Here is a 17930-nt window from a genome sequence, read left to right as displayed (position 1 = left end):
GCTCCAGAAATCCATATATAGGTGCTCAATGTGTGGCATGATTTAATTATATAGCTACTCGCTCTGATTGCATGAGTTCAAGAGATGTTCGGATTTCTGATTCTGATGAGAACAGCTGCTTTAAAGCTGAGCCTGTACAATTTTTTATCCTATGTGTTCTGAATATTGAAAAAGAAATATTTTTTATAATTTTCATTAACCTTAGCTACACATGAAAGCATGAGCCTATGCCCCTTACAGTGAGTATTCTCCTCAGTGCATTTATTGTACAATCAGATTCCTGAATACTGATTTCTGAACCTACGGTACCTGGAAACTTGTAATTTTTGTTTTCATTAGTTTGGATGTTTTGCACGATCAAAATAGGACCTTTGTGTCTGAAATTTCCTCCATGCAGCTATACCTGTGCAAGTGCAGCCCTGCCCTGATCTGAGCAACTTGTGCCTTGCTGGTGCCTAAATCCTAGTCCTGAAAGCAGATCCAACATCTCCAATCACAGCTCACTGAGGGTATGTTGGAGAGGCTGTTTGGTATTTTCACAAGGGCATGTAGTGATAGGGCAAGGAGGAATGGCTTCAAAGTGAAAGAGAGCAGGCGAAGATTGGATATTAGGAAGGAATTTCTCACTAGACAAGTTTTAAAGTCCCCTTCCAACCTAAACCATTCTATGATTCTGTGAAAATGCAGTGATGGCCACAGCCTGTAAAAGCGTGATGGTGGCACTGCACAGACTGCCTTTTAGGGATCTTAAATAACTCTTACATACACATTTAAAAATTATGTGGTTTTGGGTAGAAATCCATTCCCAAAGCCCTTCAGGACAGGCACCGGCTTCCACTTCCATCACTGTGTGCGCCTCTGCCCCAGGGCACTGCCCCTACTTGAACTATGGTAGTTAATTCTGACCAAGCATTACCTAAAGCAATACCCACTGCTCCCCATGACATCTAGGGACAGCAGCATCTGTTTTGCTAAACCGCCTGAATGTGTTTATACAGAGTGAGAGTTGCCTAAGATTTATTTTAATTGACTATGACTCAAAAGAAGTGAGTAGCTGTATGACCAAGAATGCTGTGATGTTAAACTGATGTAAAGATCGACCAAAATATTTTTAGGTTGCAATGAATATATTGGGAAATGCTAAATCTTGCCAGTTCCTGCAAACCATGCTGAAGTGAGACTAAGTAGGGAAGCTTGTGCTTTTCTCCAAATACAGGTATATATTAACACTGTAAATAGGAGAAATCATTCAGTTTAAAATGCAGACGTCTTTATTCAGCAGACCACTTGTAACAATAAGTTTAAGCCCCTCTGCTGTAGTATAGATTCTTTTTCATGGGGCAACAAATAATTAAAAGCGATAAGCTAAAATCAAAGTAAAAGAAGGAAAATCATATTAAAGTGAGATGGGGCTAAAAAGTTGTCAGTAGCATGGCAGGCTGCACATTAGCTTCTAAGGCAAGGGAGATACATCTTTTTTTACATGGAATTCAAACAAGTATTAGGGAGCACAGTGTTGGGAGCAGCCTGCTATGAGGTGGAGATCTGCGAGTTTGCTAGTTTGTTTCTTCTTTGATATTTTTTTGCTCCCTTTGCTCAGCTATTTTGCATCTAGATATTGCAGAATATATGTATATTTTAATTTGCTTGTATTCGGTGCTTGTATTCGGTACTTGTTCTCTAACTGGATTTGTATCTAATATTCTTTGACCTCACATGCTGATACCATATTTTAATATTTCTCAAACACTTGGAATCTGTCTGCTTCTGTGGTCTCTGTGCATTATCATGTGCTCTGTGCTGTCTTTCCAACAGTAGCCCTGTTTCATTTATGATCCAGGACCTGATGTCTATGCAGTAGCTCCTCAAAGCTTTGATTTTATCCTACTTTTCAATGTTCCCTCTCTTGAAAGACCTGATGTCGAAGGAAGAGGCTATAGGGAACAGGGAGGGTGGTTGGGGAGATTTCACAGTGGAGTTTGGAGTTTTTTGGGGGGTGGGGTGGGATTTATTTCAGGACAAGAAATTTGCTTTCCCAGCATGTACAATACCACACTTTTTATGAGAGAGATGCAGGCTGTGTGTGCAGCTGTGCTGAGGCATTGGTGTATGACAGACAGCCATGACCACACTCCTGCATCTGGCTGGGACTGTGAGCACCTTTTAAAACTCCCTTCCTTTAAGATAAACCTGCAGTGTGATCCATGGTCAGTAAGGGGCTCAAAGACATCCAGCAAAGATGCTCTTCAGAGAGCTCAGCTATTAAGTGTGACCAAGTTGCACACAGTGCTCAGTATACACAAAGATCTCTTAAAGATTTATAACTTGACAAAGTTTGTATGGAATTTGGTGGGGATGAATGAATGTATTCATTTCACAAAGGCCATTCCTCCCTGGTCCCCAAAATCTGGTCTGTTGCTCCAGGCTATGTAAGCCTGAGATCTGTTTATGGAAAGGACAGATAATTTTGTTTAACATTAGTATAGAAAAGAATACATTCTTTGTTTTAACCTCAAAAATGTTTGGTGTATTTTGCTGTAAACTAAAAATAGATTAAAAACTCCCAACTCTTTTCAGCACAAAAATGTCAGTGCAAATGTAAGTTTGTCAGAGCAATAAACAGCAAAAATCAAGGTCTTATAAAGGAAAATTTGGCTAACCTGAGAGTCACACCGCTATTAACTTTCCCTGTAACCTAATAAAGAATCACTCTGAGGGCCCATCATTTCACCTGCAGCATTCACTGCCATATCCCAAGGTAAAGGTGATAAATTCTGTCTTCACCCCCCATCTCCAGCCCAGCTAGAGCAATATTTGGATTTCATGCATGGCGTGTATTGACAGCCACTATTTTATATCCATTTAAGAAGCCTTCAAAATACTTAAAAAGCACAGTTAAAGTAAATTAATTTATAATAAATTTATTAGGAATAAACAACTTGCTCCAATCCATAAAAGACCCAAAGGCCCTGCTCTTGTTATCTGGATGCATAAATTTAAAATTATATGCACTCTAGCAAAGGTGGCCTGAGCTTGGAAGTATCTGGAAGTGTCAGCCACTGGAGGCTAGCTCAAGAGTATGGGATTGGAAATTGGGGTACTCTGGTTTTGTAGTTAAATTCCTAAAAGCAGAAAAAGCATTCCAGATAGCAGATCCTAGTGAACGACTTTGCAAAGTGAAGAAAATAATCTTATCCATTACTGAATAGCTCTATTAAATAATGAGAAAAAGCTCAGCACCACCTTGTTATGTGCACATGACCTCTCCTGAGGCATCTGTGGCAAAAAATAAAAAAGGAGAAAAAAGGGACAGATTAAGCAAGCTCCCGGGAGTGCCGCATTTGAAAGCAGAGCTTCAGGACAGGGACACTTTCCATAGAGCCATTTCAGGCAAAGGTCACATGTATGCATATAAAATCATTCCTGAAAGCAGCGCCTTTGTCCCCCAGCTATGTCCCAATGGAGCCATTGTCCTGCCGGGGCAGCTGGCACCCTGACTTGAGCCACGCTGCACCGGGGCCGGGCCCAGGGCAGCCCCCGGAGCCGGCCCGGGCCGGGGCACCCCGCGACCTCCCCGGCACATTCGCGACCTCCCCGGCACATTCGCGACCTCCCCGCACATTCGTGACCTCCCCGCACATTCGCGACCTCCCCGCACATTCCCGGCCCCGCGCATCTGCTGGAGCCGCTGCCAGCGCCGCGGCCAGCCAGGAGGAGCTTCAGACATGGAGAAAAAGGACCCTCTGGTACGGTAGGAGCATCTGCCCTCCCCTTCTGCCCTGTGTGTTTTCCTGGCTTGCCAAAGTAGCCTTAAAAAAATACCATTACAAGAAAGTCGGGTAATGAAGCAGCATGAATGTGTTTTTGCAAAATGCAACTCGAATTGGGATTTGGCAAGTAGGAAGTCCTTCCAAAATGCATTCAGGGGTGATGTTGGAAGAACCCTGATTCATAAATAAGAGAAAAAAATGATTATTTAATGCACAGAGAAGAAAATGTACTTTAGAAACCATAGTAGTTCTTGTACAGCTTGTTTTGCCTCCTGAAGAGATCTCCTCTCTTAACCTTTTTAATATAAACTGCTTTTCATATATATTCTTACCTTATAACAATATCAAAATTGGCATCCAGCACAGACATGAGCAAAGTATCATGTGTTTTGTTTATATTTACCTCCTACAGTATTAATATTATGCAAGTACATAAATATGAGTTTGGAACTCCTACATCACTCCTACATCACATTTATATTAAAATTTCCAGTGTCTGGAGCTTCACTGGTAAAGTCCCGGGCTTAAAGGCAATCCGTCTCAATAAGGTTCCTGTTACAGGTACCTCTCCCTAAGCATTTTTCTCCAGGGGAAATACATGGATTTCTTTAATCAGGCTAGTAGCACCTCAAGGATCTGTATTTTTTTCTGTAACTCCCCGTGCCACAACTGTAAAGTGCTGATTAGAGAGGCAAGTTGATAAGGAGCAATGACACACTGCATGCCTCGTATTTCCCCTACTCATGATGAACTCATAATGGTTTTGATTATTCTGATTTTGAAGTATTAGTCTTGGGTCCTTCTTTCAAGTTTCTGTTGCTTCTGATTTGCTTAGATTTTGGTTGTGATTTGCTCTAATTTCTGCTGATCTATGCAAGCTTCCTGTCAGCATGTGTCAGTGCTGTGCAGGCTGTTCCTTATTGCCCGCACATCTGTGATGGAAACTCTGAGCTCTGCAAGTGGAATTGGGACGCTGACTTGTCCAATTAAAAACAAAAAAGGGAAATAGGGCATTTCAGGGGTGTCAAAGTTTACATGAATGCTCCAACCCTCCCCACTGGATGTGCGGTGGGGTGTTGGGAAGGTGGGCTGGGGGCTGGCAGAGAGCACTGGCTGTAGGGAAAGATAGTGGGGTGTTGCCTGTACCTAAAAGAAAGCAAAGGTGACTCTGCCCCTAACACTGGCTGCCCACAGGGGACCTGCTGGACTGTTCAGGGACAGATAAAGACATTTGTAGATTAAGAGCTTCTCGTGAAGTGCAAGGCTGTAGAAATGTTTCCTCCTAGGAGGCTGGCCTGTATAAGATGTTAAGAAAACAAAATAGTGCTCCATTTGTGTAGTAATATTTATTCTACAAAATCCTAGCTTATTTCAGAGGCTGTAATATGAAGGTTAAACTATGAGTTTAATGTCACTGCAGCAGGGAGGTTTCCAATTATTCATTAAGGAAGCCAGCTGAGTTTGAATGCCAGACAGCTAAAGATAGGTTAGCACCATTCTTGAAAGCTGGAGCTGTTCATAGCAGTGTCTGCACTTCAGCCTTTACCAAAGGATGCCAAATGAATCCTTTGACATTAGCTGAACTGGAAGTGGAGGTAATGAATATTTGTGATAGATGAATGAAGGGTGGTGCATGAGACGGCTCCTGGCAGCGCTGGGCTAGCACCAGCTTGTCTGAATTCCCATGTGCCATTGGAAGTGCTCATTCGTGGCACTTCCCCAGATGAATGGACCACTTATGGAAACACATCAAAACCTGATATTGCTGACACAACAGGAACACTAAGTGGTTTTCAGTTGCTTACAAAGCTGGCAGCATCCTTGACCTATGACACACCTTGCTGGATGAGGGATTTTGAGCCTCCCAGCATGGTTCTCCCCATGCCACCCACACCAGCCCAGCTGGGATGCACCCTCCCTGCTCTGGTCACTGTGTGATATGAGAAGTGTATTTGTAGGGTGCCAGACCAAATGATCTCACAGGCTTTCTTTGTCTCAAAACCCATGAAACTGTGTGTGCTCTACACAGAATAAAAGAGAACAGGGTCACTGTCACTTTAATACACAAAAAGATGTACATATAGAAATAAATACATATTGGCTCTATCACTATAGGAGAACTATTTTCCTGTTGTGTACAGTTGTTTAAATTCCATGAGAAAGATTCATGGTAAATGGTCTTTTGTCCTAGAAGGCTTCATGTTTCAAAATATTCAAGCGACGAATTGCTTGGAAGTTCTAGTTGGTAGTGATGTACATGAAAAATTGGATTAAAAGAGATTAAAAATACAAGATAATAGCAGGTATGCTCAGCTCCTGTCCTGTTGCCCTAAGCCAGACAGAACTTTTCTCCTATTGCAGATGGATTACATCTGTGGCTGGGAGATTGTGTCCTCAGACACCTTTCTTTCCCCTTTTCCCAGTTCTTCATTCCTGGTTCCTCACCTCTCCCCACCATCCCAGGCAGCACTGGGGGATGACCAGTCCATGACAGCCCCTCTCTGCTGCTCCCTCCTGCTCACACATCTCCCGGCCCCGCCGTGGGGCCTTGCCATGGGCCGCAGTCATTCAGGACAAACCTGCTTCTCTAAGGTATTTTCTGGTGGTTGCAGGGGAATCCCTGCTCTGGTGCCTGGAGCACTTCCTCCCCTCCTTCCTCATTGACCCTGGTGTCTGCAGAGCTGTTTCTCTTCCTTTCCCCCTCACTCATCAGTACCTGCACAGCACTTTCTACCCTTCTCCGTTTTGTTCTCCCCAAGGCACTGCCATCTCGTGAGGGCCTCAGCCATGTCCTGTGGTGGGACAGGCTGTGTCCAGCCCATGGCAGCCCCAGCCTCTCCAAATTATGCACTATTGCACGTTTCTGGATTCTCACTCTCTGTTCTTCTGTTTCCATGTTTTTAGGCTAGTTAAAGATTTTAACCTGAAAGCCTTCTAGTTTTGAGGACTTTCTGGCTTTGCTGTCACTTACCTCTTCACCAGTTTTAGCTTCCTTTTTTTTTTAAAGAAGTTCCTGGAAACCCATCCTTGTCCATAACCTAATTTTTTCCTCCCGTGTCATCTGATGTAGAAACCTGCAGAAACAGCATTGGTGTCATCTGATGTAGAAACCTGCAGAAACAGCATTGGTGGGACATGGCCAGAGTCGTTCCTGCCATTCTTCTCCTGAAGCCATCCCTCCTGCTGCACCTGTCTCCCATCCCCATCACTGAAACTTAACATTTTATTCCCTTCACAGATTTCTGTTCCCTTCTGCTTGCTGTTAATGGTATGTTCAGCTGAGGTCCTGCCTCTCATACCTGTGTTGCTCAAAGAACTTGGGATATGTTGGATAATATGGATTGTCCTGGGTAATAATGCTTTGTTCTTGCACGTTTCTTGATCTACACCCAATTTCAAGCTTCTGGCTCTATAACGGCACATGTGGCAGTGGAGGTGGCTGTCGAGACGTAGCAGGATGAGCTGCTGAGGCTGGCTGCCAGGCTACACATGCATTTAGCCAGCACTAGCCCACTAGCTCCCAGACATATCCATACCATCCATCCATACCATGGTTTACACACAAATCGTCCCCCCAGGTCATTCTTTTGCCAGAAGTGGATAATTTGCAAGGGGAAAACGTGTTAACCTGAAGAAAGGATGATTGTACTGCTCTGTTCACGCAACAGCAAAAGCTGTCAGAGCCAGCAAAGGCAAGGACTTCTCAAATGGGCTCCACAGGGAATCACTCCAGGTTTTACAGAGAGCCCTGTGCAAACCTGGGACAGGATTGGAACACTTCCCTCAGCTGTTCTGCAAACAGCAGAACAAAGCAGAAGGGAGGAATACAGCCCAGGGACACCCCATCACACACCCAATTTTCCATTACTTGACTCCAGCAACTGGGCTCTGCAGAGTCGCTCCAGACTACCTTATTTAAGTGCTAGCTCTTAGGGCAGATTTTGGTGCAGCAGGATGCATGAGCACTCATGACAATTAGCAGTAAAAAGGGCAAAGACAATGAAGTGAATTCAAACATAGGAGTTACTATCCACAGAACATTTGTGGATTTGAATCTATTGCTGTATATTTTGCCCTGCTGAAAAATCTTTTAAGTCATACTAGCTGCATGTCCCCAGTGCTGTTGTTGAATGTGACACCTTGAAAACCTTTTCTGGCCAATGACAGGAGAATGGGGGAATGGGACAAGGGCTATAGGAGCTGGGAAAGGATAGTGGAACCTGTGTTGTGGCAGCAGCAAAGGAGGACCAACGCTGCACCAAATTCAGTGCTGGAGCTACCAAATGGGACAGGAAAACTCTTGATTGCAAGGACTGTTACAAATTACTGCCCCTCCAGCTGCACCAGCCCATGGTTTGGTGTGTTAGCATCAGCCTCAGATGTGAGTGGGATTATGGGAAGTGGTACTGATCTGTATCAGTGAAGGATGTTCACTGCAATACTTGAAGACTTCACAGGCTGTATAAAGAGAAATATGGTTTGGTTCAACCCTCTTTGGAGAAAGAAGAGTATGAGTTTGTGGCTGCAGTCTGGTACCTGCATCAGGTGACACTGGAAGAGAGGTACAGCTTCCTCAGTCATTTTAGGCATCCCTCAAAGGCTCCTGGCACAGCCAAAATTTTGGCTGTGACAATCATAAACATCCAGTTGATGAAAATAAGGTCACTATGAGGGTAGGAGGAGAAAATGTCCTGATGAAACAATATTTTGTAAATAATTTAGTTGCCATCACCTATAAATGCTTGTTTTTATTTCTTTCCATGCTGACGCTGAACAGCTAAAGTGGCAGTGAAGACAATAGGAAAACCCCAAAAAAGGTCACCCCTCCAGCTGGGACAGAAGGAATGCTGTAAGATGGGATGAAATTCCCTTGGAGCTGATGACCCTTCATCCAGGAGAAATCTAAGAAGCCCTTAAGTGCCTTTTGGATATCCAGAACAACAGGATTCCTTTCCCTGCTCAGGGAAAGAGCATTTCTTTGTACATTCCTTGTAAATGACAGGATTGTAGCAAAGAATTTAAGTCCTCGATTACAGGAAACAACCTGAAGGGTCCCAGTCTCAGCTGGCTGCCAAGTCCAAAAGCACTAACTCAGGTAATTTGTACTTGACCACATAAATTCAATGCACCTAAAGACACTTCACTTTTTTGACATCCCTAACATATAATGGACTTGTGCAATAGAGTACAACTGAAAGCATTAGCAATAGGGCAGAGGTCACAAGGATGTTTTCCTCCTTCCAAACCCCAAAACAGCAGGAACAAAAAGGAGATTCCCTTTTGGAATCTCCAAAGCTCTGTTCTCCTAATATATTTTGTCTCTTTCCACCCTCAAAACTAAGATGTCTTTTTCTGCCCTTCCGTTGCTCTGCCAAGCCAGCCCAGCATTCCCCACAGATAGCAGGAGATGGCTGTGACAGTAGTGGGATATTGGGTACCCTTTATCTACGGTGCTCTCCTGGTGTTTGCCATCGGCAGCATCAAGCCTGGTTTGTGTGCTGAACCTGCCACTTCTCCAAAAGTTTCCCATGCCTCTCCCCTGTGCCTTCTGTCCTGCAGTCTGACTGTACTTCCACCTGCCCTTATACAATGGGGTTTGGAGGTTGGCTTAGTTGTTTTATTCATAATGCATCAGAGTAGGAAGCAAAAATCAGAAGTTTTCCCAGTGCTGTTTTTTTTTTTTTTTATTCAGTACCTTCCAAAACCATGCTGAATTATCTGCAGAATCAAGCAGATGCTTCAGCAGGCTTAGATTCCCAACAAGCAGGGGTCTGAAGATGAGGTTATAGTCCCACATCCATTTTCAAACCAGCTGTCATGGCTTAAGGTACCACAGAGGAAGTTTGTGCTCCTGCTGTCTCAGTGCAAAGGGAACTCAGTTTGCCCAGGGGTAGAGGGGTAGGGGGTGCTCCTCCTCTGATGACTTCAGCTGTCACCTGAAGATATTGCTGCTCCTTGCCTCTTTCCATCATCCATCCTGGCTTCTTTGCCTAAAATGTGGGGTTTTTTTGGTTTTTTTTCTTATTTTAAAGGTGATTTAATCAGAGTGTTCCTCCTCTCCCAAAAGGTCAAAAGGTTGAGCTCACACATCTGAGCAGGGACCACAGGCACTGGAGGCCTTCCCTCCATCTGGGAAAGGAGATGTCCCCACTCTCTTCACCAGAGCAGTGGTATGCTCAAGTCTTTTTTACATGGGTTGGATCAGACATTGCCATCAAAGTTGTTTGGTTTCAGTGTCTTGAAGGAGGGTTAGCCATGGACAGTGAAAAGATAATAAATTAAATAGTCCCAGTTGTTTTGCAGGCTCTCTGTGGATGCCCGGGAACCTCTGTCTCTGCCATGGAAATCTTCAACAAGTATAATTTCAAGCTGATTTCAGTCTTGTCTGCTGGGAAAAGGACATTTACTAGGGTGGGGAGCCTTCTCTGAAGGCTGAGCAAAGCAGAGCTGCTTTTGGTCTACAGCAGCCAGCAATCATTAAACCAATGAATTGTTTCTTTCTGAAAGTCTTGTTTTGCTAAATAAAAAAACAAAATATGAGTTAAACAAAACTTAGCTCAATAAGATTATTTGCTTTAAAGTCATGAAGAAGTCTATAAATATTTAAGTGACCTGGGTTTCTCTGCAGTTTACTTGTTTAATCCATTCTAAAAAATACTTTATTCCTTTCCAAGGTTTTATGCTGAGAAAGTAAAAAAAGTATTTGCCTAAACCCCCCTGATAATCCTTATGCAAACCCATGCAGAGTTGCACATTTTTTGATTGCTAGCATTTTTCTTCATTATTTTTATATTGCATTCCTGCAGACTTTGAAATTTATTCAGTTACACATTATGATACGGGTTTAAAAAAAATCATTCAGCAATGGATCACATTGTTTTGTTGTTGAAATGTTGCTTATACTTTTCTCACCCATAGAAAACAGGGAGTACTGTTCCAACAGGATGTTTTTCCCTTTGTGCTTACATTTGTCATCTTTGCACTCGGCTGAAATCAGAAAAAAAAATGTGACCTTCAACTGAACTTGTGGTGACATGTTTCAACTTAGGAAAATTTGTGATGCTTGGAAAGTGGCCCATCTGTCCAAAATGACCCAAAAAGCAAGATGTGATTGTTTTACGCTTTTGTGCTTTGCCGTTACAACAGGCAGCAGCGGATGCCTGTTAAGAAATGTAGGGTGTTTAGTGAATGCTGGGGTGACACTGCTCCCCTGGGAGCAGAGGGAGTGGGGGGAGAGCAGAACTTGCCCCTGCCCACAGACGCTCCTCAGTTACAGTGCCTGGCTTGGGGCTCGCAAGCAGCAGCAGTTTGCAGCTCACTGTGTCTCACAGACACACTGCTGCCAGGGCTGAGGACCAGGGCAGGAAACTCATCCAACTGAAAAACCTGTCAAAGGAAGGGAAGTTTTTAACCTGTTTTGATTTGCAGTGTATCCCCAGAAATGGTTGGGGTGAGAGGATGGAAGTGATAGCAAGGACTTGCCAGTCTGCCAGGACTGGTGGTAGACACTTGGTACTTGTATTCCACTTGCTAGGTTTATTTCTGTTCTGAAGGAAAAGGGCAGAAAAGCCAGTTATTTCCAAGGTAATGAAATACCTCACCCCTCTCAACAGCTGGGGATAGCTTAAGCTATCAAATGTACATCATAAAGGTGTGTCTTTCAACTATGAGATAAATCAGTACACCCAAAAAAGAGCCGCAGATGGGATTAGGTTTGTTAACATGTTAGCTGTGTCCTCATTATATGCATTTTTCTATGAACAAAAGCCTGGACAGTTCCTGTTGTATCCTCTGCCACTTAAGTGTTCATGGGGCCAGTGAATCAGATCAGGCAGTTTAGGCAGTGTTTAATAATTGTTATTTTAATTTTTAAGAGGACATATCTTCTTTATCAACTGTCCTAATTTCTTCAGGTTTTCCTTCTCTTTGTGCTGGACTGATTGCATTTAGTGGTGTCCTGCAGTCCTTATGCAAATAAAGTAGATCTGCTTGAGTCAGGCTCATACTCATGTGAAGGAGGTTCAAGCCCCAGAAGGCCCTCAGCTTTTTTTTTTTTTTCGGTCTTAACTTCTACACTGCCAAGGTCTGTTCTATGTTCATGCATTCATTTACCATGCCAAAAAAAAAAGCTTTCATAGGTGTGAACACGCATCACCATAAGAGCAGCCAATTCTTCAGCCTGAGATGCCCCTTATACAAAGAACCAGGAGGAAAATGTGCCCACCTGAAGGCATGTCCCTATTTGTTGTGTGGGAATCCTCTGTTTCCAGCCTGACCCCACTGATCTTTCTGCAGAAGTAGTGATGCTGCAAAGCATGTCCAAAGCCTCAGCTGCAGGCAAGTTGAGAACAATATTCCTAGTGACATATCTCTTTAAACTGAAATCAAATAGGATTTTGCTGTTTTGAAAATATCAGTGTGTTTTTTTAGATTAACCACGAGAAAGATATTAATTTAAATATTTCTTTTTTGATCCAAGTGCTGAAAACATGAAAAAAAGGATTTCAAACAAACAGAAACTCTTGTTTGCAAGGAAAACAAAATAAACAAAACAGTATTAATTATATCCACATTTTACTTGTAGGGGAGAGACTAGCACTTGGAAAATTTTTTAATCATATCCAAGCCTTGACCTTGAAAATGTACTAAAATAGAGTTTGAGCTGAGGGTAAACGTAATCAAGTCAGAGAGGTATGTTGCAGGGTTACTGTAGAAGTCCCCACAAGAAGTTTTATATACCCAGGAGATTCAAAGATCATATTCTACTGAGAAAGGTTTGAACATGGTAAAGGATGTACATATAAGTTACAAAAAGAAACTAGAAATATGATTTGAAGTCTAGAAAACCTGCTTTTTACATCTTTAAGTAACTTTCCCATCTTTAAGGGTTTTTTTGACTGTTGTTTGTTAGTTTTTGTTTTGGTTGGGGTTTTTTCCTCTTTTAGCTTTAATTCATTATTTTAAAGGAGCTGTGATTTTCATGGGATGTATTAGGTTGTACCACTTGTAAAATTCAAATAAATTAACAGTGATTGTGTGTGGCACATGCAAGGTACCATGCAAGACCCTTGAAACCTCCAGACTGCTGTCTGGGGGCTAGGTGGGTGGATTTCACACCAATGAAATCTACAGCTCTTTGAACAAGACCGATATAAAACTGTTAATGGGCACCTGTGATACCCATATCAAGCAGTGGAAAACAAGGATGAAGATCCAAATATACAACCTTTTATGGGCCGTGCTAAAAACACATACGGGCTCTGTGGCTCCATGTTTCACTCCTTCATATCCTCCCTGAAGATGAGATTTTTCACCACAGAACAGTTTTTATTCTGTAGTTGCTAGAATTTTTAGAATTTAGAATTTTAGATATGACTATCTTAAGAAATATAATTCTCAATGCATTTTAGTGAAGTACTTGTGCTGCTTCATAATAGTAATGTCGTCCAGAAACTGAATTTGGTATATGTTAGTTTCTTTGAAGATGAGGAAAACATAGGTGTGGGACTGGTGTAAATGCTGCTGCTGCTGTGTGTGGTTCACAGTGAGAGGTGTAATACCCTGTGTTGGAGCAGGTGGTGTATTAGCTGCGGTACCGCTGGGAGAGACAAGCATTCAGGCACCCAAAGATTTCTTCAGGTCACTGAAAACTCCTCTCCTCTTTCCAGCTGACCTAGCTGTCCTGCTAAAAGACACAACCTCACTTACAGACCTTGTTCTTCTTGTGTGCCACCAAAATGGTTACTGTGTGTGGAGGGTGCACTTGAGCCCAAGATCCCTCCACAGGCATCACAGGCAGCTTCAGGAGCTGCAGTGCTGTCACCAAATCCACAGTCCTCACTGAACCACTGAACCTTGTTGTATCTGATGTGGGGTGTGGGAAAATTTATTTCTCTACTGCGTTATGTCCTCCTTTTTCTCACCAGGCTGCTCACCTGGGTTTCAGTTGTTATCCCAGTGACTATGCAAGTGTTTTACATAGGTAAAGCAGAGACAGGGACTCGGGTCCTCCTCTGGCCAGTGGTTCCTCTTCTGTCTCTGGGTAGGCAGAACTCAGTTTCAGACAGGCGTGATCCCAGTCTCCTGTGTTTTGAGCAGGACACGTACATGAGGGTGAGGTGAGATGAGGTGAGATGAGGTGAGGAGGGGTGCAACAGGCTTTGCTGGTCGACGTGCTTTGCTGGTTGTACTCAGTGAGTTTTGGGCTTTATCTGGGTGTTCTCTTTCCAACCCTGTGAACCCTGCAGGCATTATATAGGATGCTCAGAAACGCTGATGGGCTTGTATGTGCCTAAGGCACTTGGTGCTTCAGGGGCTGGGCTGCAGCAAACTGCAATTTTGAAGACTTTAATTTGTCCATGATTGTCCCTGAGGGTCTGGCACTGCTTTATGGATCTTTCTGGCCAAGAAAGTCATCCTCAGCACAGTCCTCCAGTGCACCAGGCACTATGATTTGCATACCATTCCCCTCCGGGCAGTGATGAGCAGACAGATAATTGAAGACTGGTGGTGTTTTGAGAAACTGCGGTGAGGAGGGTGTACTTTCATGTGAGTACAGCCTGCTTCGTGGATCTTCCCAGGCTGGTGGGGTAACAGAGGGCATAATGGTGCAGCTCCTTGCCAGTCAGTCCTGTGCCTTCTGCCTCCTTGACAAAATGCAGCTTTTATGTGTGTAAGAACAAAAGACACTTGCAGAAGTGTCTTGAACATTTGCAGCTCTCAAACATGAATGGATAGTATGGCCTTTGCCCATGCTGAGAGCTCCTTTTTCTCTCTGCCCTGCCTTTACCCCTTTAATGCATCCTTGTGAACATCTGGGTTCCCTCCTACCATTTATGATCATGTTGTACCTTTTTGTTTCCAAGCCAGCTGCTAGTCATTTGAAATCTATTGCTTGCTGAAGTGTTTTACCTTCAGCAGGTAAAAAGAGACTTCTCAGTGACCCTATTTTGGGGTCTTTAGTGATGCTCTTACAAATTGAGCAGATACAGATCATACAGATCCATCATCCTGCAGCAACTCTTGTGTATTTTTTCCTCCATACCCAGTGTGCAATCACTGTTCTGCATTTTCGTATCTGGTTGTAGCCTGGCTCCTGGGCTGACCTCTGCTGAAGGACCACTTATCATAGGTCATCACCCTCCTGCACTGACTCTTACTCCTGCCCCTCTTTTGGTCATCAGACTGCTGACCAAGGCTGGCTTTGCTATCCTTCCCTTCACATACATCTTTCCTTCCTTCTCTGTCTTGTTTATCAGTCACTGTGCTGGCTGAGTAGCAAAGATACTTGGTTTTCATCTCTAAAAATATCTAAAGTCCACCACCACCACCTTGGTGGTGCCAAGCTGTAGGATGAGAGGCAACAGGCAGAATCTGGAACACAGGAAGATCCACCAGGATGCGAGGAAGAATTTATTTACTGTGGGAGTGACTGAGTACTGGAACAAGCTGCCCAAAGAGGCTGTGGAGCCTCTTCCTCTGGATATATTCACCATCCTTAGAAATGTGCTCTAGAGAGCCCTGTTTGATCAGGGAGGTTGGACTAGATGACCTCCAGTGGTCCCTTCCAACTTTAACCATTCTCTGATTCTGTAATAAAAATGTGGTTTAAAGTCCTTTATACACAGGAATCGGTTCTGCTTGGTATGTTGTGCCTCTTTGATTTTGTTAAGAAGACTCGGGGTGTCTTCAGCAAGGTACTCAACTCTTCCCATGCTCACTCTGGCTACTGGAAGTTCATTTGGTTTCACAGTGCTTGTACCTGAGTAGGCTTGATGTGGATACTACTTGAATTTCTATAGTTTGTCAAAAGGTTTTGTTCCTTGAAATTGCTATTTCGTACACTCAACTGACTGTTTTTCTTGGCCACAACAATGTGTGAATGCTGTGTTTGGGACAGTGAGAGCTCTGTGACACTTTAGAGAAGTCCTTCACCCTTCTGTCTTTCATGCTGCTGTGGAGCCTACTGGAGGCTTTCATCCCGGTCCCCCAATCATCCCATGCATCCAGCATCCAGTGCAAAGTGGACAGGAGTAGCTAAAAAGGCTCATTTTATTAGAGTCCACTCCATCCCCAACCTCTGACTCAGTCAATATACTTGATTTCTCTGCATTCCTTTCCTCATTAGAAAAACTGCTCAAGAAAAATGAGTTTTATGTAAGACTGTAAGTAAGTACTGCCTTGCTTATAGTAACTCTATGGAATAGCCTTTGATAGCATTTCCCATAGCATTCTTCTGGAGAAATTGGCTGCTCATGGGCTGGATGGGTGCCCTCTTCACTGGATAAAAAACTGGCTGGATGGCTGGGCCCAGAGAGTGGTGATAGAGTTACATAGAATTGGCATCCAGTCTCCAAGGCTCAGCACTGGGGTCAGCTCTGTTTAATATCTTTAAACTATGATCTTGGCAAGGGGATTGAGGGCACCCTCAGTCAGTTTGCTGCCCAGCAGAAAAGGACTTGGGAGTGCTGATCAACAGTGGCTGAACATGAGCCAGCGTGTGCCCAGGTGGCCAAGGTGGCCAGTGGCATCCTGGCCTGTATCTGTATATTTCAGTGTGGCCAGCAGGGCAGTAGTGACCTGGCACTGGGGAGGCTGCACCTTGAATCCCATGTTCAGTTTTGGCCCCCTCACCTCAAAAAGGACATTGAGGGGCTAGACCATGTCCAGAGGAGGACAAAAGAGATGGAGAAGAGTCTGGAGCACAAGTCTGATGAGGAGCAGCTGAGAGAGGTAGGGGTGTTTAGCCTGGGGAAAAGGAGGCTCAGGGGAGACCTTAACACTCTCTACAACTCGCTGAAAGGAGCTGTAGCCAGGTGGAGTTTGTTCTCTTCTTCCAAGTAACATGTAACAGGAAGAGAAAAAACGGCTTCAGGCTGTACCAAGGGAGGTTTAGATTGGGTATTACAAAAAATTTCTTCACAGAAATTGCTGTCAAACTGCCCAGGGAAGTTGGTGGAGTCACTATCCCTGGAGATATTTAAAAGACGTTTAGGTGTGGCACGTAGGGACATGGTTTAATGGTGGACATGGGGTTGGACTCAGTGATCTTAAAGGTTTTTTCCAACCTAAACGATTCTGTGATTCTGTGATTCTGTGACTCTATGAACGCTTGTAATTGGAAATGTCACAGCACGAATGTGTCATGTAAGGCGCCATCTGGTGCCTCGTTGCAAGCTTTGCATCCCGTGTTAAATAATCAGTGTAATCATACAAGCCTGAAAAGCCAAAGGCCAATTTTTATGTACAGCAACAGAGGAAGAGGCATTTCATTTTCTGATGATCTTGTTAAAATTCCTTTTTAATGTGTTTCATTTAAACCTTAAAACTTCCACTGAATCGCTGAATTTTTGGGCCAGGAATACATTATGTCAGCTTTAGTCCTTTCTTTTCTGATTAGTAAAATGGCAATTAGTTGCTCAAAAAATTAGTTGCCACTGATCCCAGCAGTGAAATTTTTCCTGAACAAAATCATTAGACCTTGTTTATGCTAATAAGTCCCTTTTGAATCTGGGATGGCTTCAGGCACAATCCTTGTCACAAAAAGAACATTGTGCATCTGATTGTGTGTTCAGTTCAGAGCTACTGGAAAATGTGTCTTACATAACACAGATGAAAAAGATTAGCAGTTTCAGAGTCGTCATCTATAGTTCTAAAGGACATTACAAAGGAGGTTAATAAATTTAATACACTTGTAACATGGACTTGGAAACATAAAATAAGCTCTTCCATTTATATAAAATAGTGAAGTTTACAAGCTCCAGAGAGGTTACATGAATGGAAAAATGAAATACGTGTGTTTAAATCAGTAGAAGTCATTCATAATGCTGTATTTTTTGGTTTTGTTTGTTGAGGTTCTTTTTTTCTGAATGACCATTTTTAACACACGTAACTTTTTTTCAAAAGAACTGAGAACTTGTGTGTTAGGAAGATACACAGGAACAGCAAAGGCTCTGAAATTGAGAGCATCTCAGAGACTTCATGTGTTGGTTTGGGCACTCAAAATTGACCACCCGATTTTTAAAGTCAGTTGTGTTTGCCTGAGTCCCTTGGTCATCCGAAGGTCCTAGCCTGGAGGAGAGCTTGGAAGTGCTGATTCCCATATTTTGCCTATTTTGCCTCTGAAATCATGAACTTCATTAGTTAAGATACATAGGCAAC

General features: G+C 43.3%; 1 protein-coding gene across 6 annotated transcripts in view; it reads left to right on the top strand.

Annotated features, from left to right (window-relative positions):
* Positions 1-3444: 3444 nt before the first annotated feature.
* Positions 3445-17930, top strand: part of ENPP2 (ectonucleotide pyrophosphatase/phosphodiesterase 2) — a 72632-nt gene continuing 58146 nt past the window's right edge. For 5 of the 6 annotated variants that reach the window (XM_042036032.1, XM_042036031.1, XM_042036029.1 and 2 more), the window contains exons 1-2: positions 3445-3617; positions 3655-3751. In XM_042036032.1, coding sequence (XP_041891966.1) covers positions 3460-3617; positions 3655-3751 — 255 coding nt within the window. In that variant the 5' untranslated portion in view covers positions 3445-3459. The other variant, XM_042036037.1, reaches the window with a different exon arrangement.

Source organism: Corvus kubaryi, unplaced genomic scaffold (assembly GCF_017639235.1).
Source record: "Corvus kubaryi isolate FWS band 111438036 unplaced genomic scaffold, C.kubaryi_AGA036_p1.0 37385, whole genome shotgun sequence".
Classification (NCBI taxonomy): Eukaryota; Metazoa; Chordata; class Aves; order Passeriformes; family Corvidae; genus Corvus; species Corvus kubaryi.
The sequence above is the reverse complement of the archived record's forward strand: the minus strand, read 5'-3'. Positions and strand labels throughout refer to the sequence as shown.